At 38.5% G+C, this 27936-nt stretch overlaps 1 protein-coding gene across 1 annotated transcript; it reads left to right on the top strand.

Annotated features, from left to right (window-relative positions):
* Positions 1-1176: 1176 nt before the first annotated feature.
* nrp1b (neuropilin 1b) lies at positions 1177-26969 on the top strand. The gene is made up of 17 exons (XM_084410662.1): positions 1177-1697; positions 2628-2805; positions 8481-8662; positions 8853-9080; positions 10179-10346; positions 12456-12619; positions 18071-18226; positions 18873-19017; positions 19363-19694; positions 19819-19963; positions 20089-20256; positions 21057-21101; positions 22279-22425; positions 22556-22896; positions 22974-23070; positions 23592-23636; positions 24244-26969. The coding sequence occupies exons 1-17, from the start codon at positions 1637-1639 to the stop codon at positions 24510-24512; spliced, it is 2871 nt and encodes a 956-aa protein (XP_084266788.1). The 5' UTR covers positions 1177-1636; the 3' UTR covers positions 24513-26969.
* Positions 26970-27936: the final 967 nt, after the last annotated feature.

Here is a 27936-nt window from a genome sequence, read left to right as displayed (position 1 = left end):
CTTTAATAGCCATATCCTTTTGTGAGCAGACTGCACTGAAAATCTCTCTCTCTCTCTCTCTTTCTCTCTCTCTCTCTCTCTCTCTCTCTCTCTCTCTCTCTCTCTCTCTCTCCCTCTCTCTCTCTCTCTCTCCCAGTGGATGATCAGATTGCAGCACTGGCTGCTCTGGAGCTTGAAAGTGACTACGTGCTACACATTTTTATGTCACTGTGTCACCAGCCAGAGAAACAGATTCCTGGAGTTGGCGCACGATAATCCTTATTGCGATGTGCAAAGACACATTAATGCTTAATGAGTTCCTCTCATAAGTCTTACAAAAAAACATTACATATCCATATGTACAAGTGTAGCATTTAATAGCCTAAATAAAATGCAAGATTTAATAGCTAATGGTAGTGTTAGCAATCTCAGCCTGTTTTTATAGAGGAGGCTAAATGTATGGTTGAGGTTTGTTTAAAGCAACAATGCATTGTTTTGTTGGATAATTTAAATATATTTTAACCTACCTATTTCGCGATTTGTCAATGTATTTTTTTTTTTGCGCTGTTTAGCACACTCTGACAAGCCCTTCACACCGACCGAGAACCGACGACTATAACGATAACGATAGGCTACCGTTCTAATAATCGTTCTAAATATAAAAGAATAGCAGAGTCCACACCGTAACTATAATGATAACGGCACAAATAAACAATATCGCTGGAATCACTGTCAAGAATTTTTTTTTTTTTTCAGCTGATGAACGATAAACACATTGACAGCCAATCAGAATCTATCCTGCTTTAAAGAGCGAGCATTTAAAGTGGAAGACGGTCAACCTGCATTGGTGTGGACGCTAATATAGTTATTGTTATCTTTATAGTTATCATTCGTTGTGTGAACGGGCCTTAACGTGTCAACTTTCTCCTGTGGTAGCCTAAATGTTGTTTAAAAGCGCTGTTAAAACGTATAATTTTATATACAAAGGTCCAGACGTTAATTAGGAGTAGCCTACCAAAACCCCTCATAATTCGCATGCATTGAGGAGCATCTTTTTTCAGCACTGCGCTCCCACGCAGATGAGCGCAAAGTCTCTTTGGTTTGGCCCCACAGTCTCCGTGTCTGGTTGGCAGAGAGACAGCGCGTCTCTGCCTGGAAAGGGTTAGAGGGTTTGCTCGTTTCCAGTCCTGCCCATTCTCTCTCAAGGAGGAGGGACGGGAGCAACCAGTGCTGCGAGAGTTTTGACACCCACAGTCTTCACATCGGATGCTGACACCTTCACACCAGTGAGAACCTGCTAAATTTACCCACCAGTGCCCGTCTACGCGCGACATAGAGGGCGGAAATCAGTCATTTAAGGGAGTGACCCGACCGCGCGCCCGCAGAAGCGCACACAGCCCGTTGCCAACGAGCCGAGGACGCGCTGTCAAACCTCTCTAGACTTTGGATTATGAAATTCAAACAGCAACAGCACTGACTGTGTGAGAATCTCCCGCTTTACAGTGCTGTGACTTTCTTCTTCTTCACCTAATAGAAGAGGAGACAGCGGTTCCCTGGGTCTGAGTGACAGGATCTTTCTCCAGCTAACTACCGCGTGGATTCAGAAATAATTATTACACGAAATCCTGAGGATATAACTGAACAGATTTCTTTGAGGATGTACTGGCTTTTGCTCTGTGTGACTCTAACGGGGTTGTCCGTGGCTCGCGCTCTAACGGGTGAGTTGGATATTGGTGTGTTAATTGTGTCGGTTCGGCACGGGTTCTCTGCGCACAGGAGAGCTCTAGCTCTTATGTGTAATACTGTCGTTTGTTGTTGATGCTCACCTGTAGGACTGCTGCTTCAGAAGGGAAACAAGTAGAAACCGTATTTGGTGAAGGGAGAAATCATTTGTAACGCCCTACAAAATTAATTGCCACAAATAAGTTCAAAACAGCGCGTTTCTACTGTAAAAAGGGGAAATGTGCAGTTTGTTACAATAAGGATATATTTGATCTGCCCCTTAAAATTCATTTGGTTTAAACTAATGTAGGCTACAGGTTTTATTGTGTAATTAATAATATTATTTTTTATGAATAAAACCAGTTAATTTAGATGTTTCCTGTACATTTTTGTTTATGCTGGTTTTGTATTTACTTAATTTTTCTTAAATTGACTTAATTTGTATATTTTTAGTTGCGTATTTGTGTTTGCTTATTTATATATCTAGGCTATTTATTTAGTAATATGTGTAAAACAAGTAGATTAGTCAATTCATGCAGCGCTCGGACGAAAGATGCTCCGTGTGTGTGTGTGCATGTGTTGTATACGCGTGTTCGCGAGAGAGTTGGGTGTGTGTTATCAGACTCAAACACCCAGACACAGAGGCATATCTGTCCACCACGTCTGCACACCCATATACAGTGACCCTTAGTCCACTGCCTGTTGTGTTCATCTCGGATACATTGATCGATTTCACGGCGCATAATCGATTCTCTGATCTGTTCGATCGTCTGTCGTAAGATCAGAGTGCTCTGTGTGTGACATTATGGTTGTCGTGTTACCTTATCTGTAGGCTAGTATATGATATGCATTTAATGTACAGTGCTATGACTGAATCTAGTTATTACACCCTTTTAAAATGATAAATGTGCAACTCTGGTTTTTAGAAAGTCCCTGCGGTGGGAAAATCACTATCTCCAGGGCCGGGTATGTGACCTCTCCTGGTTACCCGACTGCATACCCGGTGAACCAGCAATGCACCTGGCTGATCCAGGCGCCTGATCCACAGCAGAAGATCCTCATCAACTTCAATCCGCATTTTGACCTGGAAAGTCGGGAATGCAAGTAAGTCTAACCAACCTTCCTGTCCTTGAAGAAAAATGGGTGTCGTAAATGATAGATATCAGATTGTTTGTCTGTTTGTGAGCTGTTTTCTTGGCATCCGTATATAACTTCTAGTCCTCTACTGCCTTGAAATGGGAAAGACTGGATTAGGCAATTGATTTGTTGAACAGGAAACCAGAACTTGCGTTCCTACAGCCATTTCTCCAGTTCATTTTCTACAAGTGGTCTTTTACTTTACACTGTCTCACAAAACATGTACCTGGTTTCAAAGCAGATCAGTTTGGCGCTCAGATCTTGAGGTGTGCCACCTGTTGGTTGAAAATGAAATATTTCAGATTCATAAGCTAAATTTAGGTGGTGAACTAGATCTGTTTAAGAACAAACGTCCCAGGCTGTGATAATGGATCTGCATTTATCACTCAGAGGGATGTTTTTCCCGAGGAAAAAAAAGGGGGGGATGGTTTTCCCAAGAGGAAATCTCCCAGAATGAGAAGAATGCGAAGAGTCAAAATGTGAAAGGCACATATGATCTGAGAACGCTCTGTTTATGGTTTCATTTTCATCAGTTTGATGAGGCTTCCAGCATCACATGAGTAATTAAGCTGATTGTTTTCTTAACGAGGAGGCTGACAGACAATGACATTAAATGATAGTGAGGTTGGAGGCAGAGCTTGTTATTGCCTTGTGGCGCATTTCAGTGGTTTTAGTTAACAGCATCGGCACTCAAACACTCACAAGGCTTTGTGTGGACTGAATCTCATAAATGAGATGGATTTGATGACTCTCTCTGTCATTGTAAACAGCTCATAAATGGGGCGTAAATCAGCAGCTGTCAGTCACACAGGCTTGGCTTTACTATTGGGTTATATTTCAGTGTCAGGGGACCAATGAAAAGACCCTTATGCTGAATGCCCTGCTGCTGGACCCTGAGGGGGCATGAAAGAGCAACAGACAGACCATGACCATCCCTTTCTCTTTCAGTTCATCTTATTTAGTTTGTGTGTGGCATGCTATATACCACGCATACTATTTTTGAAGTGTGCAGTATGTATACCATACATATATGCAAATAGAATGCAGATTCTGTTTCTATATATTCTACTTTTTGTGAATAGAATATAAGATTGTTCTACTACTTTTTTTTTTTCAAAATGTTCAGTATACAATCACAACACATTGCACATTAAAACTGTATCCCACGCCACAAAACAAGTCTGAAAAATATTTGATTAGACTGCACAAGTTTTAAAGGGATAGTTCACCAAAAAACTCCATCATTATTTACTCCATCATACGTCATTTCAGACCTGTATGACTTTCTTTCATCTGTGGAACACAAACGAATATATTTTGAAAAATATTTGAACCATTTTTGTCTATACAATGAAAATCATTTGCATCCAAAACAACTTTGGCCACAACTGACTTTCATTGTATTGACGGGGGAAAAAAATACTGAGACATAAAAAATAAAAATAAAGATCTATTGTGTTGCACAGAAAAAAAAGTCATACAGGTTTGGAACGATATGAGGGTGAGTAAAATAAAATACATTTTGGGGTGTGTCTTTAAGTTTAAAATCAGTATTCTAGTATTCCATTTTAAGCATAGATTTTTGGTTAAAAACCATCCCTCATTTAAAAAAAAGTTTAAAAAAGATAAAAATTCAAAACAATCAAAACTACTGTAGGCTATGTAAAGACAAGAATCTAAATAGTCTTCAATGATGAATCAGGCTGAATCATCATTCGTAACAGAAACTCTGTCCTCTGGACTGGAGGTCAACAAATTTGGTGTTGGGTTTAAGTGACTAATGTTTCAGCATGTTAAAAATGAACCACATGTTCAATCACACATGATGTGTTTGTTTTGGATTATAAATGTGCAAGATTCCAGCTGCAGATGTTTATCAATCTTGTAACAGAGATCTTTGAAAGCTTCCATGCTTCACGAGAAATACAAAAACCTGCCAGGAAGAGAGTCATATAGACATATTGCATCTCTGTAATTTGGACGGATAGACAGATTAATCAAGAATATTTTAAAACAACCATGCTCACTCTGAGCATTAGTTACTGGTATTACTTTATTTTCTCCCAGATTTCCAGAACGTTCCTTTCCATTCAGAAACATCCAGCGAGCTTAAATGTTCTGCCTCAAAATGCTAAAGCCAGATGCCAACAATAAGAGAGTGACTGTCAATGCATGCTGTGGAATGTCTGGTGTGTTTTGGACAGACTACCATGAGTGTGAGTCTCAGAACTGGAAGGTTAATCAGAACTTCACTTTAACTTGGACCAGATGCCGCTGTGTTGTTTTTGGACTGGCTTCAGTTTTTTAGCTGTGGCAAAACTGCAGTTTATGGTGAACATTATTAAACGAACCCTGCGGAAAAGCCCAAGAGACCACAGCGAAACACGGTATTCGTTCCTTCCTGCGCTGCACTGCAGAGAACAAACGCATCGGACAATCTAACAGCCTTTTATTTCAACATATTATATAACAGAGCAGAGCTGGTAACACATGCATCCTTTGAGAATGTTTGAGATGCTGCGTAAACAGTTTCTGACTGGCAAAAACATTCTTCAGTGAAGAAAAACATTTCTTCATTGAACTTACAAGTTGTAACTCAGATTTGATCATTGTGATGACAAAAATGCTAGTGGCTTTAGCTTTTAAATGTAGTTAGATTGCACTACATATTCATATTCATCTTTGATATGCCATTTTATTATAGCCAGTGTTATCTAGTGCGCTTTCTTTATTCTTAGTATGATGAATTAAAGTAATACTTCATTATTTTGCTGTCATCAACAACAAAGCTGCACATGGATCAATTTTGGCGTTATGAGCGTTGCCATGGAAACAAATTATATCTGAGCCCGAGGATGTGAACAGCTCAGAGTAGAATCTCCAAGTTGTCATCTTGTAATTATAATAATTCCCACATGGTATGAACGCAGCATTAATCTAAAGCATTAAAAACGGTTCTCTTAGGTACTCATTGATAAAGCGCCATAGGTTCTAAAAAAACTGTAAAATAAAGTCCCATGTTAATTGGGAGGAACCAAAGAGAGAGGAGCACATCCGTGCTGGGAGATCAGATGTTTTGGTTTCGGGTTCAGGAGCGTGGAGTCTTGCTGTTATAGTTCTTTTTTGTCATGTGAAAGTTTATTGAGCTCGGCTAGCGTGATTTGTTTACAGTAGTTGTGGTGTACTTGTTTTATCTAGTGTCTTAGAGGGTCCGTGTGTTTCTTGAGCATTCTTGTCTTATCTAAGGGGAATTTGGAGATGGGGGTCCTACAAATGCCTCTGTAATTAGTGTGAAATCAGTCACATATGTTCCTGTGGCACACCACACACACACACACACACACATCTTTATCCTTCATCTTCATAGAGACAGAGATGCAGTTTTCCATTTCAGTTTTGCTTGTCGTTTTATGATGTGTGTTCCAGGAGAGAAAACACAAGTATTTTCCTGCAGCATTCATGAGGATTGATTCCTCTCAGTTCCTCTACACACACACTTACGGAGTTGAAATAATGTTCATCATTAATGGCTTTGTTGTGTGGGAATGCTTTAATAATTCTGCACATATTAATCATTAATGACACCCTGTTTCTCTCTCTCCTCCTTCTTAACAACCCTTCCGAACAGCCACACACACACACACACATTATTGCTAAGGCAAGCATCACCATAACTATTACTCATAAGTAGTGTTAGAGATTTAAACAAACTACTAACTCTTAAGTATTAAACATTGGCATTTCACTATTTGTGCTATGAATGATACCATCCTGGCAATGTGCTAAGAAAAAACTCAGAACACCCTAGCAACCGGATAGCAACGTGTTGAAAAACCCCTCCTGGGACCACCCTAATAACCACATATCAGCCACCCTCAACACCCAGAAGCATTCGCCATTTTATTTTCATGATTTTAATGACTTAATGTTATGACCTATTGTTTTAATGATTTGTTTTATTCCTTATTATTTCCACCTCTATCACTCAGGGTTTTACTTTTAAACATAATCAGACTCTCACACTTTAGCATTTTCCTCATTCTCCATTCTCATTTATGTGAGGACTGAATCAGCTGCAAACCTCCAGAACCGAACCATTGTTCCTGACAATGTTCAGAAGTTTCATTGTTGGTCTATTTTACTCTCAATAAGTCACTATATCAGGAGCTTTCACATCCTCATGTGGGTCTTGCTCAATAGCAGGATCTTTTTGTATCCAAAACAGACATTGTGACATTGTGCAGAAAAACACACAGTTTCTGTCTTAGTAGAAAGTGCAGGCTCTGTTGTAATCACTGTTTCTCTGTCTCTTATCAGTTAAAACACACTGCAGAACTGAACTCTCATTCAATTTATCAGAAACGTGTGTGTGTGTGTGTGTGTGTACACACACATACTAGAGTTGTCAAAAAGTAATGGTCCACTGATCGACGCCTGCTTTCAAACGCTCCCGTCTGAATCTGTGTAAGCGCTCAATGAAGAGTGCCATTGATGTATATTTACAACATGTTTTTGAAGCGCTGATCATTGTAGCCAATCACAGACATATCCGATGAACGCGTGAGTACAATGGCCAATCAGAGGTGTTTACGATTCCGCTCAACAGCGCTCAAAGCGTCACATTTTTTACATTTCAGTACCGACTTGGTACCAAGATTCGATTAATTGCGATTAATCTATTTGAGTACATTTTCAGTATTAAACCATTGTTAATTCAATTGAAAAGAACTAATCGAATTAAATTTCTTCATGTATTTTTGTCAGAAGCCTAGAAAAATATATATTTCTTCAAGAAGCTGGGACACCTTTTTCTACCAGGGTTCCTGTTATAAAGTAAATGATTCATTAAATTACCCAGATCATCAGTCTAATTTGAGTCCAGGGATGGAGCGATCTGTCTGAATGGCAGGAAGCACGCTTCGGCTCCCACAGAGGGTCGTGTCGTGGTGAGAGGTCAGAGATCATACTGACCGTCAGTGTCTTGGGTTACAGGAGAGCAAGAGAGCACCAATGTACTCAGAGGGGGTGTTGTGTGTAAAACCAGTGTCAGGTCAGCAGGAAATGCCTCATGTTTCGGGTGGTTTTGTTGGAGCTGATGCTGTAGGAGTCATCAAAATAAATCTAAACGAGTCATGCAAAAGTTAGTCAATATGAAACCAGGGGGAAGAGTTCTCAGAGTTTCCAGTTACACTATATAAGCGAATATATAATAAAGGCATTTCAAAGTTATTCATAATACATCATAATATGTACTCATTGTCACATCAAGAATATAAAACAGTATAAAATTAAATTGACATATGGTGTGTTAAATGCATTATGGATTAAACATAAATAATTGTGTATCATAATGTTTTTTTTATATTTGTGTACATTATATCAGTGCATTACAGTTATTGACAAGAACATGAAACTGATTATAAGTTTTTTTTTTAAAGGGATTATGAATGTAGTCAAAGCATGATGAATATCCATATGTTTATTATTTTATCATATTTATCTTCATATCATATATCATATCATATTATATTGCCCATTACAGACCACAGAACACTTTTTACATTATATCACTTGTAAAAGTATTACAGAACACACAAGCACAGTATTTTCAATAATGTGTGTGTGTATGTGTGTGTGTGCAGGTATGATTTTGTACAGGTGTTTGATGGTGTGGATGAGAACGCTCCCTCTCCTGGGAGATTCTGCGGCAAAATCGCTCCATCTCCGATTACCTCTAGTGGAAACTCTTTACTCATCAAATTCACCTCCGACTATGAAAGCTCTGGAGCCGGATTCAGCATCCGCTATGAGATACACCGCACAGGTACCAGAAAACAAACACACACACAGTCAAAGATCTTATAATGCACATGCTCACACACAAAGACAAAGAGGGTCTTTTAATCAAAATATTGATTCTCTTGTAATGTATGAGTGCACGTAAATGACTATATTCTCTGACATATGCTGTTCAGTTCCCTTGGTGGTTCAGTGATACTTTTCATTTCGTGCAGGTACTGAATGTTCCAGAAACTTCACTGAACCAAGCGGAGTATTCCAAACCCCTGGATTCCCTGATAATTATCCAAACAACCTGGAGTGCACCTTCATCATCTTTGCACCCAAGATGGCAGAGATCGTTTTGGACTTCCAGCGCTTCGATATGGAGTCGGACCCGTCTGCACCTGTGGGGGCCGTCTGCAGATTTGACTATCTGGAGATATGGGATGGATTTCATACAGGTAGAGACGTGAAAAAAAAACTTAAGGGTAAACTTAAGGGTAAAAACAGTGCTAACTTTTAGATTTCATGCTGAGAGCAGCAGGAAGTTTATAAAGTCTTAAGGGCTCAATACACTCACTGCAAAGTTCTTTTCCGTTCTTTGATTAGGGGTAAAAAGAAATTCGAAATACTTTTGTAGCCACATACTGTTAGCGGACATCCTGTATGTAAATATGTGCTGCGCTTTCCTCTCTATAACAATATAAACACACAACAAAAATGACAGTAATGAGAAAACAACAGTTAAGAAAGCATTTGATCATAGCAATGTGGATATGTTTGCACGAGCTCTGCAATCAGCGCTCCAGTCAAGTCACGTCACGTTTATTTATATAGCACTTTATACAATAGACTGCTTTAAAGCAAGCAGCTTTACAGTATTAAACATGAAAACATAATGCCAGTGTCTCTTTCAGTTAGGGAATACATTTATGCATTTGGCAGACGCTTTTATTCAAAGCCACTTACATTGCATTTCAAGGTACACATTTTACATTCTTATCAGTTCTTGCTTTCCCTTGCGACCTTGGCATTTCAAGTGTCAACGCTCTACTGTTTGAGCTACAGGAAAGCTTTACAACTTCATTTTCTACTATTAAGCAGCTCTCCAGTGTGTTCATGTTTTTACTTGTGTACATAAATGCCTCAGACACCTACCTATTACATAATCCTCACTGACCAATGGTGGTTCGAAGGTGTTTACCAGCCAGAGCAAACTTTTATGGAAAGTTTGCATTGGCAAGCTGTTTTGAACTCCCGAAACAAACTCCAAACGAACTTCGTTTTATCCTGATTTTGTTCGAAATAACGTCACACCAGTTTGTTCTTCAATTTCGCTTGAAGTAAATCGGGACCTTAATAACCGGAGGAAAAGCTTTTTAGAAAATATCGACAGACAACAGAACAGCCAAAGACAGACACACATAAACATACACACACACAATACTCAATCATTATAGCTCTTATGGTTATTAGAATAGTACTGCATGATGTGAATTGAATTGCTTAAATCTCCATCTTTCTCTCTCTTTCTCTCTCTCTCTCTCTCTCTCTCTCAGTGGGGCCTCATATTGGTCGATACTGTGGTTCCAGACCACCAAGTCGTGTCATCTCGTACACCGGCATTCTCTCTCTCACCATCCACACAGACAATGCCATCACCAAGGAGGGTTTTTCAGCAAATTACAGCATCCGAACCAGCCCAGACCCACCTCAGCATCACCAAGGTTAGTGTGAGACCTTGGGCCTCATTCATAAAACATGTGAACGTACAGATTTGATCTTAGATATGCGTATACTAAAAGTCGAAGCCTCTTTTATATGTTAATGACATTAATTAGGTGGCACACATTTGAAAAATGACCGTAAGATCAAATGTAGCGAAATTTCTACGCAACATTTTGTAAATGAGGCATCTTCAGTTTCATTTAAATGCGTTCATTTTGTACATTTTATAAATTATTTTTCTATTTATTATGTTTTTTTCAAGAACTCTTGGACTGCTTTTTTCCACCTCTCTCTGATTAAACACTGCTTTTACTGTGCTCATAAGACTTTATTATGATTTTAAACCTCTATTATGATTTTTTTCAAGTGACATAAAGCATTTTGAATACGTTGTGAATTTGCTGACAGGTTCAGTATTACATAGAAAGATATGTAAATTGTGGTTGGATGTTAATGTCTTGATGACTGTGCCGCTACAACCATTAAAGTGTGGTCACATTGCGTGAGAGCGAAATCAGGGTAATCCACGTGATCGGGAATGTCACGTGAGGGCGAAATATTTAGTTTGCGGCGTTGACTAAAAGAAAGCTGCTTGGTTTGAAAGTGACTTCTTTGTGGGTTCTGCTTCATACATCGCTACACTACTGACATTAGACAATAGACCCCTTTTTGCCCATGAAATTTCGCTTAAGGGACTGCACCTTTGTGAAATTTGTTTTTGCAGATTAATTTCAGGGCTTTGAATCACTGAGGAAAGCTTGTTTCATACAGTAAGCACATGCTGTCTTAGAAAGACTCATTTGCATTGCTTTATGGGAAAAGTAAGACACTGAACTACTTTAAAGGGTTAGTTCATCCAGAAAGGGTTAGTTCATCAATTAAAGTCACCATGAAATCAAAATGGACAATTCTTCTTTTTTTTTATGGAATATTGCAGTATTTATTATAAATCATTTATCAGATTTTTTTTTTTTTTATTCATGTGCGCTAATCTTTAGTCAAATTACCTTCCCCTCCCTCTTGCAGCGATATCTCTTCTCCTCACTGATGATGTGTTTACTGGCGTGAGGGCGGGACAACCTGTCACTCACATGACATCACAGCAACCATCAAACCATCCAATTTATTCCCGATGGACAAAATCAATTCCATTTTTTCTTGTTCGAGAAGCTGTTTCGCTCGAATATACGTCACAATAGGGAAGAAAGATCTCAACTTCTGTGCCATGCCGATTTTAAAAGGAAAATGAAGTTTAAAATGAAATCTTTAATTTCATTTCAAATTAAAATAATTGTGGGAAATGTAGCTAGAAGTTAAATTGTATTTATTACCTTGCCATGTTGTGTATAAGCGCATGCTAAAACCCCAAATTTGGGTTAAAAAATGGTGTGCAAATCCAATTTCAAATAACATGAAATTAAAATGTTCATTGCAGGACATAATTGTAACACATTTTATACATGCAGTTTATTTAATTAAATTTTATATATTTTTTTATTTATCTCTGGTCAATGTAAAGATGAGAATGACATGGGAACTGCTGATATTTCTCTGGCTCTCAGCTCACTCAGTTTGGTGCTTTTATTAAACCCATCCATCATGTTTTCAGAGAGTCACACACTAACTGGGACTGTTAGCAATAATGTGGCAATAATGTGCTTGATGGCACTGAGGAAACACCCATGATCCATTGAGACCTGAACCCAGCTCAGATTTACTTCACAAAATTGTGTATGTGTGTGCTTTCAGTTCAGTGTAATAAAGTGCAAAGAGGTTGTCCGTTTATAATTAATCTTCATCACACGGTCACACAGGGCAGGAGGGTCACGTGGGTCACTACATCTGAGGCCAAACATGAAAGGCTAATATTAACTTCCTATTGTGAGAAGAGCGCAAATCGGACACACTCTCTCTCTCTCTCACTCTCTCTCTCTCACACACACACACTATTGTATCAGATTTAAAATAAATGAGCCTGTCAGATGGTGTGGTCCACTTCAAATTTCCTCAAAAGTCAGTTTAAATTTTATGATTTGCTGTTTATAACTGCAAAAACACGACACTGCTGCTCACAGTACATCTTTTTGTATGTATGTGTGTGAGTGTAGGTGAGTGCATGTCTCCTTTAGGGATGGAAAGCGGTGAAATCACAGAAGACATGATAACTGCATCATCACAGTATAATCCCAGCTGGTCTCCACTGCGCTCCAGACTGCATTACCCCGAGAACGGCTGGACGCCATCAGAGGATTCTGCTCGGGAGTGGATACAGGTACAAACACACACACACTCTCTAATTTTATAGGGAAAGACTGTTTCATTTTACCAGACAACAATACATGACCTTTACACGTGGAAAGTCACACATGCACACACGGATGTGGACATAGACAAAATATTTAAAAATAATTAAAAGGTTATATAAGAGGGTGAAAACAGTGCTTGCCGGTCTTGGGTGTGTACTTGTGCTTGACCTTAAAGAGTTTACTTAATAAACCTGCTGTTTATTTTTGGCTTTGTAGTGGACAGTAGACGGCATCTTGAAATAGAGAGGGGGAGATGGGATAGAGACATGTCATTGGCCAGACTCAAACCTCCATCTACAAATTGGGCATTAAATCAAAGTCAACACTCAGTATTAATCCAAATTAATATTAAATCATATATATATATATATATATATATATATATATATATATATATATACACTCCCCTAAAGGATTATTAGGAACACCTGTTCAATTTCTCATTAATGCAATTATCTAATCAACCAATCACATGGCAGTTGCTTCAATGCATTTAGGGGTGTGGTCCTGGTCAAGACAATCTCCTGAACTCCAAACTGAATGTCAGAATGGGAAAGAAAGGTGATTTAAGCAATTTTGAGCGTGGCATGGTTGTTGGTGCCAGACGGGCCGGTCTGAGTATTTCACAATCTGCTCAGTTACTGGGATTTTCACGCACAACCATTTCTAGGGTTTACAAAGAATGGTGTGAAAAGGGAAAAACATCCAGTATGCGGCAGTCCTGTGGGCGAAAATGCCTTGTTGATCCTAGAGGTCAGAGGAGAATGGGCCGACTGATTCAAGCTGATAGAAGAGCAACTTTGACTGAAATAACCACTCGTTACAACCGAGGTATGCAGCAAAGCATTTGTGAAGCCACAACACGCACAACCTTGAGGCTGATGGGCTACAACAGCAGAAGGCCCTGGGTACCACTCATCTCCACTACAAATAGGAAAAAGAGGCTACAATTTGCACAAGCTCACCAAAATTGGACAGTTGAAGACTGGAAAAATGTTGCCTGGTCTGATGAGTCTCGATTTCTGTTGAGAGATTCAGATGGTAGAGATTCAGATGGAGTCAGAATTTGGCGTAAACAGAATGAGAACATGGATCCATCATGCCTTGTTACCACTGTGCAGGCTGGTGGTGGTGGTGTAATGGTGTGGGGGATGTTTTCTTGGCACACTTTAGGCCCCTTAGTGCCAATTGGGCATCGTTTAAATGCCACGGCCTACCTGAGCATTGTTCCTGACCATGTCCATCCCTTTATGACCACCATGTACCCATCCTCTGATGGCTACTTCCAGCAGGATAATGCACCATGTCACAAAGCTCGAATCATTTCAAATTGGTTTCTTGAACATGACAATGAGTTCACTGTACTAAAATGGCCCCCATAGTCACCAGATCTCAACCCAATAGAGCATCTTTGGGATGTGGTGGAACAGGAGCTTCGTGCCCTGGATGTGCATCCCACAAATCTCCATCAACTGCAAGATGCTATCCTATCAATATGGGCCAACATTTCTAAAGAATGCTTTCAGCACCTTGTTGAATCAATGCCACGTAGAATTAAGGCAGTTCTGAAGGCGAAAGGGGGTCAAACACAGTATTAGTATGGTGTTCCTAATAATCCTTTAGGTGAGTGTATATATATATATTTATAAAACGGTTAGTTCTCCGGTGCCCTAGTCATTTGTCAGTTGCGTTTTCCTTCTCCGTGATCACACGTTTGAGTCCTTTCAATGTAAAAGTCTTCAGTACTGACTGACTCACTCATTAAGACAGTCTTTGCCGCTATCTATTGGCGAAATAATGTATGTAACTTCTGTTGCTGTTTACAGTCAGGGACTATTTTTTCCAGCGAAAGGAATGCTTTTAGTGATTTTACTTCATGGAATTTGCATAGAGACATATTTTTCGGCTTTAATATTTGTATTGTGTGGTAATAAAAGCAATAATTCCGTTTCATAAAAGCAATAAGGTACGAGAGGCTGTGCTACACTGAAGGACTTATTCACGATACAGCACAGCCTCTCGTACCTTATTGCTTACATTATATTTATATATATATTATACACACACACAAATACATATTAGGCTGCATTTATTTGATCAAAAACACCATAAAACAGTAATATTGTGAAATATTACTACAATTTAAAATAACAGTTTCCTATTTTAATATAGTTTAAAATGTAATTTATTCTTGCAACGGCAAATCAGAATTTTCACATAATCTTTTCATTATAATATGTTAATTTGTTTCTCAAGAAACAATTCTTATTATTATCAATTTTGAAGACAGTTGTGCTGCTTAATATTTTTGTATGTGATACATTTTATCCTGCATTATCACTTTAGTTGGACACCCTCATACATATACAAAGGGGTTTTCCTGCCTCTTTATTCCTACAATGAATTTGATTGACATGTTGTCATTCTCACAGCAGTGCGCACGCAGGAAGGGTTTCCTCTATGAAAGAGGACATTTTTGGAGTGCTTGCTATGACAGTAGGCCAGCGTTTCTGACGTTACCAGAAAAACATACTCACATCTGGACAACACATTTCATTCTGACTCAGACAGACAGAGAGAGAAAGAGCTCCATATCTGAACAAGATGTTCAAGCACAGATTTCTTTTTTAGCAGCAGGAGTGAACTAATATTTAAAGGTTTTTGCTTTCCTCTGAGCATGAGCCTAAGATTTTGACTATTAAGTATATCAAGTTATATGTTTGATATTTAAGACTATAATTAAGTTTACATATGTGAAATATTATTATAATTTATAATGCCTGTTTTCTATTTTATATATTTTTAAAAGTAGCTTAATCTTCTGATGGCAAAGCTGAATTACTCCAGACTTCAGTGTCACATAATCCTTCAGAAATCAGTCTTAATATGATGATTTGGTGCTCAAGAAACATTTCTTATTATTATCAATGTTGAACAGTTGAGCTGCTGAATATTTTCCTGGGAATTATAAAAAAAAAAAAAACTTTGATAAATCGAAAGTTCAAATAACAGCATTTATTTGAAATATAAATCTTTTATAACAAATTTCTTTGTGGTCACTTTTGAACAAAGTTACATAGTGCATCCAAAAAAAAATTTTCTTTTCAGAGCTTACAGCAACTGGTCCCCAACCTTCATTGTAAGGAAAGGCAACCTAGACATATTCTTTTGGCAGTTCACAGAAGAAAAAAAAATCAAATGACAAGAGGGTGAGAAGACAAAGGGCATCATTTTTATGTTTGGGTAAACTATACTGTTAACCTTACTACTCAGCCGGGTGTCATAAGAATGTTGAATTGCTGTTTGAGTCATCACCCTGTCGGTAACAAGCACAACGGATGTGTGAATTGAGGCAAAACTGCCGTGGCAAGGGTGTCTGCGAATCTGGCAAGCAATGTCAAAGCTTTTTTCAGAAATCGCTGCTCCGTTTTCCCTTAGATGGCCTCTTTCTTTCTTCTCTCAACCCATCTGTCTTCCCTGTCCAACGTCTTCATATTCCTGCCTTTGAACAAGTGATCCTTGTCCTGGGGCACTTTTGAATCAAACTATGTCTTGTCTTTTGGCCTCAGTCTGGCAACTATCCCAAGAAAGCAAAGCAACATGAGGGTCAGTAAAGTGCCGTCTTCCTTTTTCCTTATTCCTCTTCCCTTTCCTGTTTAAATTCTTTACTTCTCTCTCACACACATGCACCCACCAATATCCTGTTTTCTACAAAAAGTGTCCATGTTTGTCTTAGATCCTGGCATTTGAGGGGCTCTGCTTCTGCCCTGCCATTGTTCCCTCGCTAAAGGTTGTTAACACTTGTTTCAGCTTGTTAGCATGACTGGCTCCAGTTGGCAGGTCGAACGCTTCTGATACGGCACAATATTGAAAAGCAATTAGCCTCATAATACCTTCCTGTTGAGAGAGAGACCGAGAGCGAGAGAGAAAGAGATGGCAGCATCTGCTCACTCAGACTTGGGTGGAAATCAGTGGGAGAGAGATGTGAACTTTTGTGCCAGGAATGCTTGTATTGAGCCAAACTCTCTCAATAGGCTATTTATGCACACTTCTGTTGCGTCAGTTGAGTTTAATTTATCTCAAGAGTCACGCACACAGGCACTCGAGAGACAGACAATAACTGACAGGCTAGATTTAATGCAGGAATTGCTCCACGACAACATGATTTGTCATCCTGGCCCAGAGCATTTGTCAACATTTCTGCATCTGTGACCGTGTTTTAGTGTTATATGTGATCACTGTTACTGTAAGGTTATTGAAGGTCACTAAACCCTTAGAACAGACTTCTTGTAATTATTGAGAAGGGAAGGAAATGGAGATTCTCGGAACCTGAAACATGATAGATGCTTCGAAAATGACGAGTGTGTGTTTGGTTTCATTGGACAGTTATTGTTGTTGTAAGTGATTCAGATAATGACAGAGTAAGTGGCAAAAGTTTTGTTTCACACACTAGAAATGAGATTAGAAAGTTCAGTTCGGTCATTTGATTACCTGACCTGACCTGAATATAGATAAAATATCAAATAAAATAAAATGAGAACTGTTTAATTTGAACAAGTGGCTGCCAAGTCTTGTCAAATTGTATAAATTTGATAATTGTGTCTAATTTGTTCAAGGTGTAGTTGAAGTCATAGTTTTACAGTGGGAACTTCATGTTTCTTCCAGCAATTTTCTGGCTGTAATTGAACCATATTTACATAGCTGCTTGTGCTGTACTTTACTTACTGTGTGTGTGTGTGTGTGTGTGTGTGTGCGTGCGTGCGTGTGTGTACTGGTTTGACCTACATTGTAAGGACTAAACTCCTACTGTAGTGTGTATTCATGCTTTAGGCCTTGCCCTCTACATTATTGGGGACATGCTGATGTCCTTCTAATTCAAAACACAAAATAAACATACTAAATGCAGAACGTTTTCTTTGATGGCTAGGTTTATGGTTAGGGGCTAGTAAATGTCATTAGCTCAATATAATCGCGCGATCATGTCATAATTACCGTAATTACGAGATTTCAACTTGTCCTCATAATGATAGGAGTATCAATGTGTGTGTGTGCGTGCAGAGGGAATCCCAGCCATAAGCCTAAAATCCTGATTGTTTGGGATTTTAGGAATGTGGTACAATGAGCAACAAGGACGCTGATCCAGGAACATGTCCTACTTTGTTAAATCGTGTTAAGCTTTTAGCCTCTCTGTCCAGACACTGCATTGCACTGCTGATATGCAGTGAACACATCATAGATCACACTAACGGTCTGACAGTGAATCAGTGCAGTGTGTCTGACTGTGATTAACTAGCAGTTACATGACAACTGCTCCAACACAGAGTCCAAAACAACCCACATACATGTATACACACATATATAAACACTCACTAGAGAGTAACAGCACTTCTCTTACGATCTTTTTCTGTCTCTCGCAGGTGGACTTGGGTTTCTTGCGGTACGTGACGGCCATAGGAACACAAGGTGCCATATCAAAGGAAACAAAAAAATCATACTACGTCAAAACATACAAGATCAATGTGAGCTCAAACGGAGAGGACTGGATAACCATAAAAGACAAAACCAAACAGATGGTGAGTATTTATTTAATGTGCTTGGTTTTTTATTTATTAAGAAATTAATAGTTTTAATTCAGCAAGAATGAATTGGTTAAAAGTGAAGTAAAGACATTTATAATATGTATACGAAAAATATATGTCAAATAAATCTAAATTCAAATAAATATCATGGTTCCCATAAAAATATTGATAAAAAGGTACTTTTTTGAGCACCAAATCAGCATATTAGTATCATGTGACACTGAAGACTGGAGTAATGATGCTGAAAATTCAGCTTTGCATCACAGGAATTAATACATAGAAAACAGATATTTTATGTTGTAATAATATTTCACAATATTGATGTTTTTACTGTATTTTTGGAAAATAAAACTGCAGCCTTGTAGAGTATAAAAGATTTTGATATTGTTTTTTATATATTTTATTTTCCTGTTTTTGATTTGATTTGATTAAAAATGACCATATATTTTGTTTATTGTTTTTATTTTATATGTATTGTTATTGCTTTAAATACTATTACTTGCACATTTTTCTATCTTTGTTGTGTTGATTGATGATTTGGCAATATTGTGTGTAAAACGCTGTGAAATCGAACATTGTTAAGAAAAGCAGAGGAAAAAAGGAAGGAAAGTGACACATGTGTCATCTCTCTTTTTCTCAGGTGTTCCATGGAAATAAAAATCCCACGGATGAGGAACGCGTCATGCTACCCAAACCCACCCTCACCCGTTACCTACGGATACGACCTATGACCTGGGAACAGGGGATCTGCATGCGTTTCGAAGTGTACGGCTGTAAAATATCAGGTATCCCGTCACGCACATACACTGAGTTTCGGCCATGACATCACTATGAAATCCCAGCAGTGGTTTACAGCACTGAGTCACTCATAATCCCCCCAGATTCGCTCGCTCCATGTGTGATCATTACAGAATGACTCCCCTCTTTATTCACAGACACCTAATACTGACATCAAGAGGTGCCACCTGCGTGTGTGTGTGTGTGTTTATTTTAATAAATCCTCACCATTTCCGACAGCTAGAGTCAGACGAAGTAGCCTGTATGTCCGTTTCCCATGGTTCAAAATATTGGTGCTTCTTTCATGAGGGTAGCTCACATTCTCTGTCTCTCTCTCTCTCTCCTTCTCTCAGATTCTCAATGCTCCAGTATGTTAGGGATGGTTTCGGGTCAGATTTCGGACTCTCAGATCTCAGTGTGGCCATCGGCAGAGAGGGGCTGGCTCCCTGAACAGGCCCGGCTGCTGACCGGCAGAACGGGCTGGGTGGTCGCTCACCCGCAGGGTCCCGTGAAGAACCAATCACTGGAGATAGATCTGGGGGCGCAGCGGATGGTAACGGGTCTCATTCTGCAGGGAGGGAAATACAGAGATGTGAATATTTTCATCAAGCGCTTCAGAGTTACATACAGCATGACTGGAACAGACTGGAGTAACATACAGGAGGAGAACAGCAACAGAGTGAAGGTATTGCTTTATCATCCTTGGGGTGAACGTCCCTTTAGAGCAAGAAAAAAATGCCATTTTTCTTTTTCTTTCATTTAACTGGACAGACACAAAACTAAAAAATGTATTATTTTCACCCATCCAGGTGTTTATGGGAAATCAGAACCATGACACACCAGAAGTTCGTACTTTTGATCCAGTGCTGATGCGTTTCCTGCGTGTGTACCCTGAGCGTGGCTCTCCTGACGGCATAGGGTTAAGGCTGGAGGTTTTAGGGTGTGACCTGCAAGGTGAGTGACACCAAACCAACCAGTCACCGAGCTCACAGCAATCCTGTTCTCAGGCTCCCTAATACATATTAAGAAGATTTTTAAATGATGTATAATTCATTTACCTAAAATAAATTGCTTTTCAGAGCCCACAACACCTCTTCCCCTCATCACCACCATGGAAACTACAGTAGCTACCGTCACCAGCGCTCCAGGGGATTTTCCAACAAGCACCATTATTCCACCGACAGCGGAGAGTTGCGATGATGACGGCAACTGCCATAGCGAAGCAGTGACGGACTATGACACAACAGGTTAGAGACACATACTTTACACTTATATGTTTTTATATCATTAACATCTATCATTTTTATATTGAGCTAATTATGTTGGCTAAACCATAACACTACCCCAACTCCTTAGAGAAACCTTATGGTATTTTTAGATTTTAATTAAGACATTATTTACTCTCTTTACTATGCTGTTTTCATAATAAGGACTGTTGGGAGGTCCCAATAATGTTGGTAATTTCAGGTTTTACTATCACTGTGGGACATTTAGTTCTCCACTAGGAGAGCAAAACCTCCCAAACATCCACACAGAGACAGACTATGACCCAAAAGGTTACAAAAACAAACACCCACACAGTGAAACACACACCAACTACGACCCAGCAGGTTACATACGCCTAGCAAAACAGTAACATACTATGAACCATAGGTTACACAAAAACAAAGACGTAGACTCTGTGACCTATCAGATTATCCAAACACACAAATACGTGTTTATCATCTAAAACACACACAAAGAACAATGTCTCATTCATTAATGACTGCATCGTATTTATAGCTAATCGTATAGCTAATTCACAACACATGTATAATACGCACATGATTTGTTTTTAACCTCGTTCTAATGTTAATGAATTTGGAGTATTGAGCGACTATATAGTCATTTGCATAAAGCACACCAAAACCATCTCCATTTAAGGGCTTTCTGCACAAGAGACCCAGAGACTCAACATGAAACAAATACGTAAACGCACAGAATATGTATTTTATAAACTCTTTAGCTTTGACTTTGATAGCAATTTTTTTCAATTTGTTTTCCGTAGAAACTGCAGTAGCAGAGCCATTTCTGGACATGGAAGCAGTACCTGGTGAGAAACTTCTCATGTCATTTGAACTAGTCTATGTTCAAATGACCATTAATGTTCATTTTTGTTATCATACTAGCATAGCACACAGATTAGCCCAAGTAGCCTGATAGCTTGGCTTACACACTACGCATTTGCACTTACCCTACATGTATTGACAATTATTATTATTAATCAAGTGAAAGAAATGACATTGTCCATTTAGTTTTATAATGCACTATATAGTGAGAAATTATATACATATTGTAAATTAATGTAATTTGTTTATACTTAGTGTAACTGTTAACCGATGGTTGTTGGAGACCCTATTTCGAGGGAGGACCTGATTTTTCAGGACATTGAAACATAATCTTTGGCGTTTTCCATGTAGAGCACACAACAGAATCTCTACTGCCCTCAAGTGTTGTGCTGCATAATTACATGAAATAATCTGCAGCTGTTCAACTGAATTTTGTAAATTCTGGATACAGGGTTTCAAACACATTGATGGCAGATTGTTCTTACTGTCACCTTCAGGATGACTAAATTACACTTATAAACATCAGCACCACAGAAACACATCGGTTGTGAAAAGTTCATAGTTTCTAAAATAGATCATGAGGTTTACATGTTTTTCTGATTTTAAGCATAAAAGCGTGTGTGTGTGTGTGTGTGTGTGTGTGTGTGTGTGTGTGTGTGTGTGTGTGTGTGTGTGTGTGTGTGTGATTCAATACTTAATTCAAGATATATCCTCTGAAAACGAATTTTTATATATTGCTTTGCTATTGCGGTACCTAACATAAAATATTTAAAACAGCAACACCACAGAAACCATTGGATGTGAAAATTTCATGGTTCCTAAAAACTACCTTTCTATACAAGAACATGAGATTTACTGCAGTCAGAGTTATGGGAGAATGTGATATCTAGATTGGCCAGTGGTTTCTGGTGATTTAGCAGATTTTACTAGAGGAACTATTGTCACTTCACTCCCCTCTGGGGTTTAAGCCTATATAACCTCTTGAATACATGCCCAAAGCTTTGACTAATATGCTACTGCCAGTCCAAAAAGCATAGTGGGTGTTCAGTACGATACTGCTTTGACTAAATTAGCAAAACAACTGAAAGTGTGTTGAGTGGAAAGCAATATCAGAACGGAGGACTGTAAGGTCGATTCAGTGTTGTTTGTGTTTCTGTTTAGCATACATCTGGTTTGCCTGTGACTTTGGCTGGGCTGATAACCCTTCCTACTGTGGGTGGAGTCAAGAAGGTGGCGAAGGAGCCGAATGGCAGATAAACAACAACAGCAAACACGCTGATCACAAACTGCCTAATCTGGACCACACAGGTAAGAGATGGCTTAAATTTAGATTAATAAATTCCTAAATGCAAACGATTGAGATAAAATGCTTATTTGCCGCGACTGCGGGAAGAGGGAGTAATTGAATAAACAGATGCACTCCTCTCCTCTGTTTCAGGAATGCCTCACAACTTCATTTACGCAGCTTCTAACAGAAATGCACAGATTGAGATCAAAAGAAAGGGCGATATGGAAACAGATGAAGAGCTGGCGAGAAAAGAAAGGGTGGCGAGGCTAGCCAGTTTGCCGGTCACGGCTCCAGATTCAGATCTGTGCATGTCTTTCTGGTACCACTTCTCTGAGAAACATATGGGAACTCTGAACATCAAACAGAAGATAGAGCGAGAGGATGAGGAGGGAGAGGACTCTGAGCTTCTGATCCGCTCTGTGAGCGGACACTTCAAAAGCAGATGGAGGGAAGGAAGAGTCGTTATCCCCAGTGCCGACACACCTTATCAGGTACCGATGCCCTCTTTATGAGTCAAATATCATTATTACAGCATAATACTAATTCTCTTCCTGTGTTTGCATGGTAGGTGATCATCGAGGCCCAAGTGGATCCTACAGAATCTGGTTTCATCTCACTGGATGATATAAAGATACTGGCTGAAGTGAATCCTGAAGAGTGCAAGGGTATGTTAAGCCACGCCCTTTCTGTTTAAGTACCTCCCCTTTCTTTTTGACCATCAACAAATGAAAATTCTGTCATCATTTACTCATCTTCAAACCTGTATACATTTCTTTCTTCTGCAGAACATAAAAGAAGATATTTTAAAGAATGTTTGAAACCAAACAGTTTCGGTTCCCACTGTCTTTCATTATATTTTTGTCCATTTAACGGGAACCAAAGCTGTTTGTCTACCAATATTATTTTATGTTCCACAGAGGAAAGAAAGTCGTACAGGTTTGTAACGGCATGAGGGTGATGATTGATCATGGTCACATTTTTATTATTGATTGAACTATCCCTTTAAGTCCAGATTCATTCATTTCCTTCATAGGCATTTTACAAAAAATTCTAATTAAGCGTTTCTACCTTTGAACCAAACCAATCCGCTCCAAGATGACACGTTTTTAACATTTATATGTTGAAAATATCTCTGAGGATTCTGAATGAGAATTCATCTCCTTGATTAAATGTGTTTGTGTTTCAGACCCAGAGAATCCAGAAGGTGATGAAGATGAAGTTGATGAGATCGGTAAGACCCACTTTTTATTAGAAAAGCATTATAATAAAAACCCAATTTCAAGATTAAAATTCTCTCTACACTGCAAATAAATATGATACTCTTACTTGACAAACAAAATTGTTTAAGATATTAAGATATTATTTTTCATGGTTTAAGGATAAAATTCGTTTTTTTGATACACATTTAAACCTTAATTGCTAATAGCATAAGAAAAATAATTCAAGATATATTCTCTGAAAACAGGTTGATGTTATATATATATATATATATATATATATATATATATATATATAATTTTATTTATTTTTTTAATTCCATGTTCTTTTTTAAAGGATGTTTAGATTATGTTTGCAGGAAACAAGACAAAAATACCAAAAAATCAAGATAAAGTTATTGTTGTTGTTTGGCAGTTTTGAAATCATGGCATTCTGCAATCAAATATTTTGTTGTAATGACCTCTAAACTATATAATTCCATTCCTACTTCAGGGTCCTGATTGCCATTATTTTGCCATAATGACCAGCTGACTGTGTATAATCTCTTATATAATATAATTGAGCTTGTTTACCGATGCAGGTTTTGCTCAGTCTGTCTCTGTCTTTCTCTCTCTCTCTAGTGAACTGTGAGGGGTCTGATAACACCCTGTGGAGTTTTGGACGCGGCTCCATGCTGAAGAGTTTAGACCCCATCTTGATCACCATCATCGTGATGAGCGCTGTGGGAGTCCTGCTGGGCGCCGTGTGCGGGGTGCTGTTCTACTGCGCCTGCGCTCACACTACAAACAGGAACCTCTCCGCTCTGGAGAACTACAACTTTGAGCTGGTGGACGGAGTCAAACTAAAGAAAGAAAAACTCAGTGCACAGAAATCTTACACAGAGGCATGAGGAATTGCTGGACGAACCCAGGAAACATTTGCCGGACGATGTTGGAGGAACGTTTTTAGAACGTTGTTGCGACGTTTCTCAAGGTCGAGACTGAGCGTTATTCTCAGGACGTGCAGGACGAGGGACTGGCCTCTAGAGGGCGCCTTGTATAGATTGTACAGCCAGACGATGATTGTCTACTTGTTTGTACATTTTGTTGCTGGTGATGAGACCAAGACAAAACTATGTATCCTCTCACACAGTTGGATATCTTTTTCTACAAACCCGTTTTTCAGAGCTGTACACACAACTGGGTTTTTTAGTGTTTATTGTGCTCGTTTATGTTTGGAGACGTGTTTGTTCAGTTGTTAACTCACACTTCATTCCAATGGTGCCTTTAAACGTGTTTTTGTTGCCTTTTCACACATGGATTCCTGCCCTTAGACAGACAGTCGTTTGCTCTTGAGCACAAACTGTTCACAGACACAGGTCAGAGGTCAAGTTTTAAATACATAATAATACATCTAATAGAGTGCTGCAGGGATGATGTGTTTTCATAGACCAAAAATTGTCCTGAAGACAATCGCTGCGTCCGAAATCGAATACTTCTCTACTATATAGTATGTGAAAATCAGTACGCCAACAGAGTAGTGTTTCCAAATTCATAGTATTTGAAAAACAGTAGTCGAAAAGTACCCGGATGACCTACTACTTCCGGCGAGATACTGAACTGCGCATTCGATATACATGTTACTATCCCATGAAGCCACCGGAGAGGACTTATGCAACTGACGCTGGTATCACGTGACAGGAACAACGAGGCGGATGTTGTACGTCCCAATTTCATTCATACTACCCATATTGATACTAAATTGAATATACTTTTTAATGGTCGTGAAGTAAATTCAAATTCAAACGTAGTACCTACTCAGTACGTATATTTCGGATGCAGCTTAATGGGTTTTTGTGAATGGTTTTTGGTTAAGTGCTTGAAATAAGGTCTGTGGTGAACACAAGCTCAAGATGTTTGCACGTTTTATTCTACAACATAAAATGTATCAGTCTTGAAAAAGGTGGTTGCTAAAAAGTGGCTAAATGGGACTACAGTGGTTGTCGGGGACATAAAACTTCATCGTACTGAACAGGAAAACTCACCTACTCACTAGTCCACTATAATAGTTCACATAGTGAACTTTTTTTTATATAATCGTGCTCTTGCAAACTTTAGGGAACGTGTCTGAAAGAGTTGTTAGAAGCTTAGTGATGGTGACATTTAAGTCTTGTGAAGTTGTTCATATAGCCTATGTTCTAGCGATCGTATTTAAGCTTCAAATTCCATCAGATTTGTGAATATTGTCATGATGAACAAAATGTTTAAGAATCAAAAACTTTTGCTGGCAACAGAGCTTATTTTCTACAATAATCCGAAAGCCAATGGAAAAATCCTATTGAGTTTTTGTTGAGGGAGCTAGGGTGATGCTAACTTCCAGGTTGGCCTAAAAATACATCATCACTGCAGCAATCTCAACAGGACGTACATCTATCTCAATGTTAAATAGCGAAGAGATTTTACCATCCTCACTCTATATATTGTAAAACAACAGGTCAGAAGACATTTCTTGGGTCAATGGTTTTTTAAACAACGGAATAGTAATGTGGAAATCGTTATTTCTTTCAGCTGCCCATATGACATGTCTGTAAACTTGTGCTGTCATTGTATTGAGTGACATATTTCAGAATGACATCACAATGTCTGCGGACCATCTGTGAAAGTAGTGTCTCCTAGACTGGACCCCTCCCGATCAGGAGACGCTCACTCTGGGAACGTCTGGCAATGGAAGCGGAGACAAAGCAAATGAAGCATCTAAGAGCGCTAATGTAGAAGCATCTCCCTAAGGAAATTAATTATATTTGAAGGACGTGAAAGGCACAAACTGATCCGTGCTCTTAAGCACTGGCAGGACAAGAAAGACGAGATGACACAAGTGCTGACAAAGGCATCTTGGTCTATTTCACACACAATGAAGAAATGCAGTTCGTTTTCAGCAGCTTGAAGGAGGTCCCAGAAACGTCTCTCCCACTCAAATGAATCAACGCATGTCATTTTGCACTGAGAATTATATTTAATGAAAGATTTAGATAGTAATAAAAGTGTTAACTACTTTAAATAGTAAGGAGAAATCCAACTGTCAGTGTAACAACTCACTTTTTTTAATGCTATTTAAAATGAAATGGTATTTTTCTTAATTGTAATAGTTGTTTTTGTGTCCAGAGGAGCTGAAGTGACACTCAACTTGCTTTTACTCTCACAAGAAAACTCAATTTCACTTGAAGTTTAGATGTTATAAAGTCCAATCTGTCTGGTGGCTCTTTTCCAATTTGCATCAACTAATTCATTTGTCAGATTTATTCAGATTTATGGATTTCTCAATGACACCAACATTCCAAAGAGCGAAGTAAATAAAGTTTTTATAAAGATTTTGTTTTAAATAACTCTCTAAATACTAAATAACTCTTTAAATAAAGTCTCCATATCGGGAAACTATGTGAGTTCATGTATAAACACTGTTAGATTGCATCTTTATTTGTTTAGCTCACCCAAAAATATTTACTCACCCTCAAGTTGTTCCAAACCTGTATGAATTTCTTTCTACTGTTGAACACAACAGAAGATATTTTGAAGAATGTCAGTAACCAAACAGTTGATGGGCCCCATTGACTTCCATAGTATTTTATCCATTTGGAAGTCAGTGTGCTCCATCAACAACTTGAGGGTGAGTAAATTACAGAATTAAATTTTTTCTGTGAACCATCCCTTTAATATTAATGACAGCAAATACTGGCTACAAAAAAAGCAACACTAAAATTTGATAATGGGGCACAGTGTCAACTATATTGGGTAACGTTACATTGTTGCAATAAGAACTTGCTGTTCATTGAGAATATCAATATCTTTCACAGCATATGTCTGTTTTTAAGGTGTATTACAAGCCAATTCATATTTCATAGGACAACTTGCCCCAAACTGGCCTTTTAAAATATATAACAGAAAGCAGCTGAAGTTTTTAGTTAAATTATAACTTCAAGTTAATGTTGACCCTATGCCAGTGTGGTTTGTGTTCACTTGTTTACACTATCCTGGATTTTAGTTTGGTGAACAGATTTCACAAAAAGCATTCAAATTTAAAACATAATCACTCTTGGAGAAAATACAAATTTGTGCAATTGGATTTTTGTCTCAAATACATAAAATCACTTGAATATAGACTTTTTTGACAACTCTTGTCCCGTCTTCTTTCAGACATGCTGTTTCCGCTCTTCTGCCATTAGATGGCGCTGCTCTATAAATTAAACGCGGCTGTTGTTTATTTATTAGTTTTTTTTTATTTTATTCTTTATTTGACAGGGACAATGAATGGACAGTAAGAAAAAACTACCCCAGAAT

This window comes from Rutilus rutilus (assembly GCF_951802725.1).
Source record: "Rutilus rutilus genome assembly, chromosome: 6".
NCBI classification, from domain to species: Eukaryota; Metazoa; Chordata; class Actinopteri; order Cypriniformes; family Leuciscidae; genus Rutilus; species Rutilus rutilus.
The sequence above is the reverse complement of the archived record's forward strand: the minus strand, read 5'-3'. Positions and strand labels throughout refer to the sequence as shown.

Excerpts from the sequence above, each read along its gene's own strand:
- nrp1b (XM_084410662.1), top strand. The coding sequence starts at position 1,637 with ATGTACTGGCTTTTGCTCTGTGTGACTCTAACGGGGTTGTCCGTGGCT. Across the intron at positions 18,227-18,872 it reads AAGACAAAACCAAACAGATG|GTGTTCCATGGAAATAAAAA; the intron begins GTGAGTATTTAT and ends TCTTTTTCTCAG. Across the intron at positions 22,426-22,555 it reads GCCTAATCTGGACCACACAG|GAATGCCTCACAACTTCATT; the intron begins GTAAGAGATGGC and ends CCTCTGTTTCAG.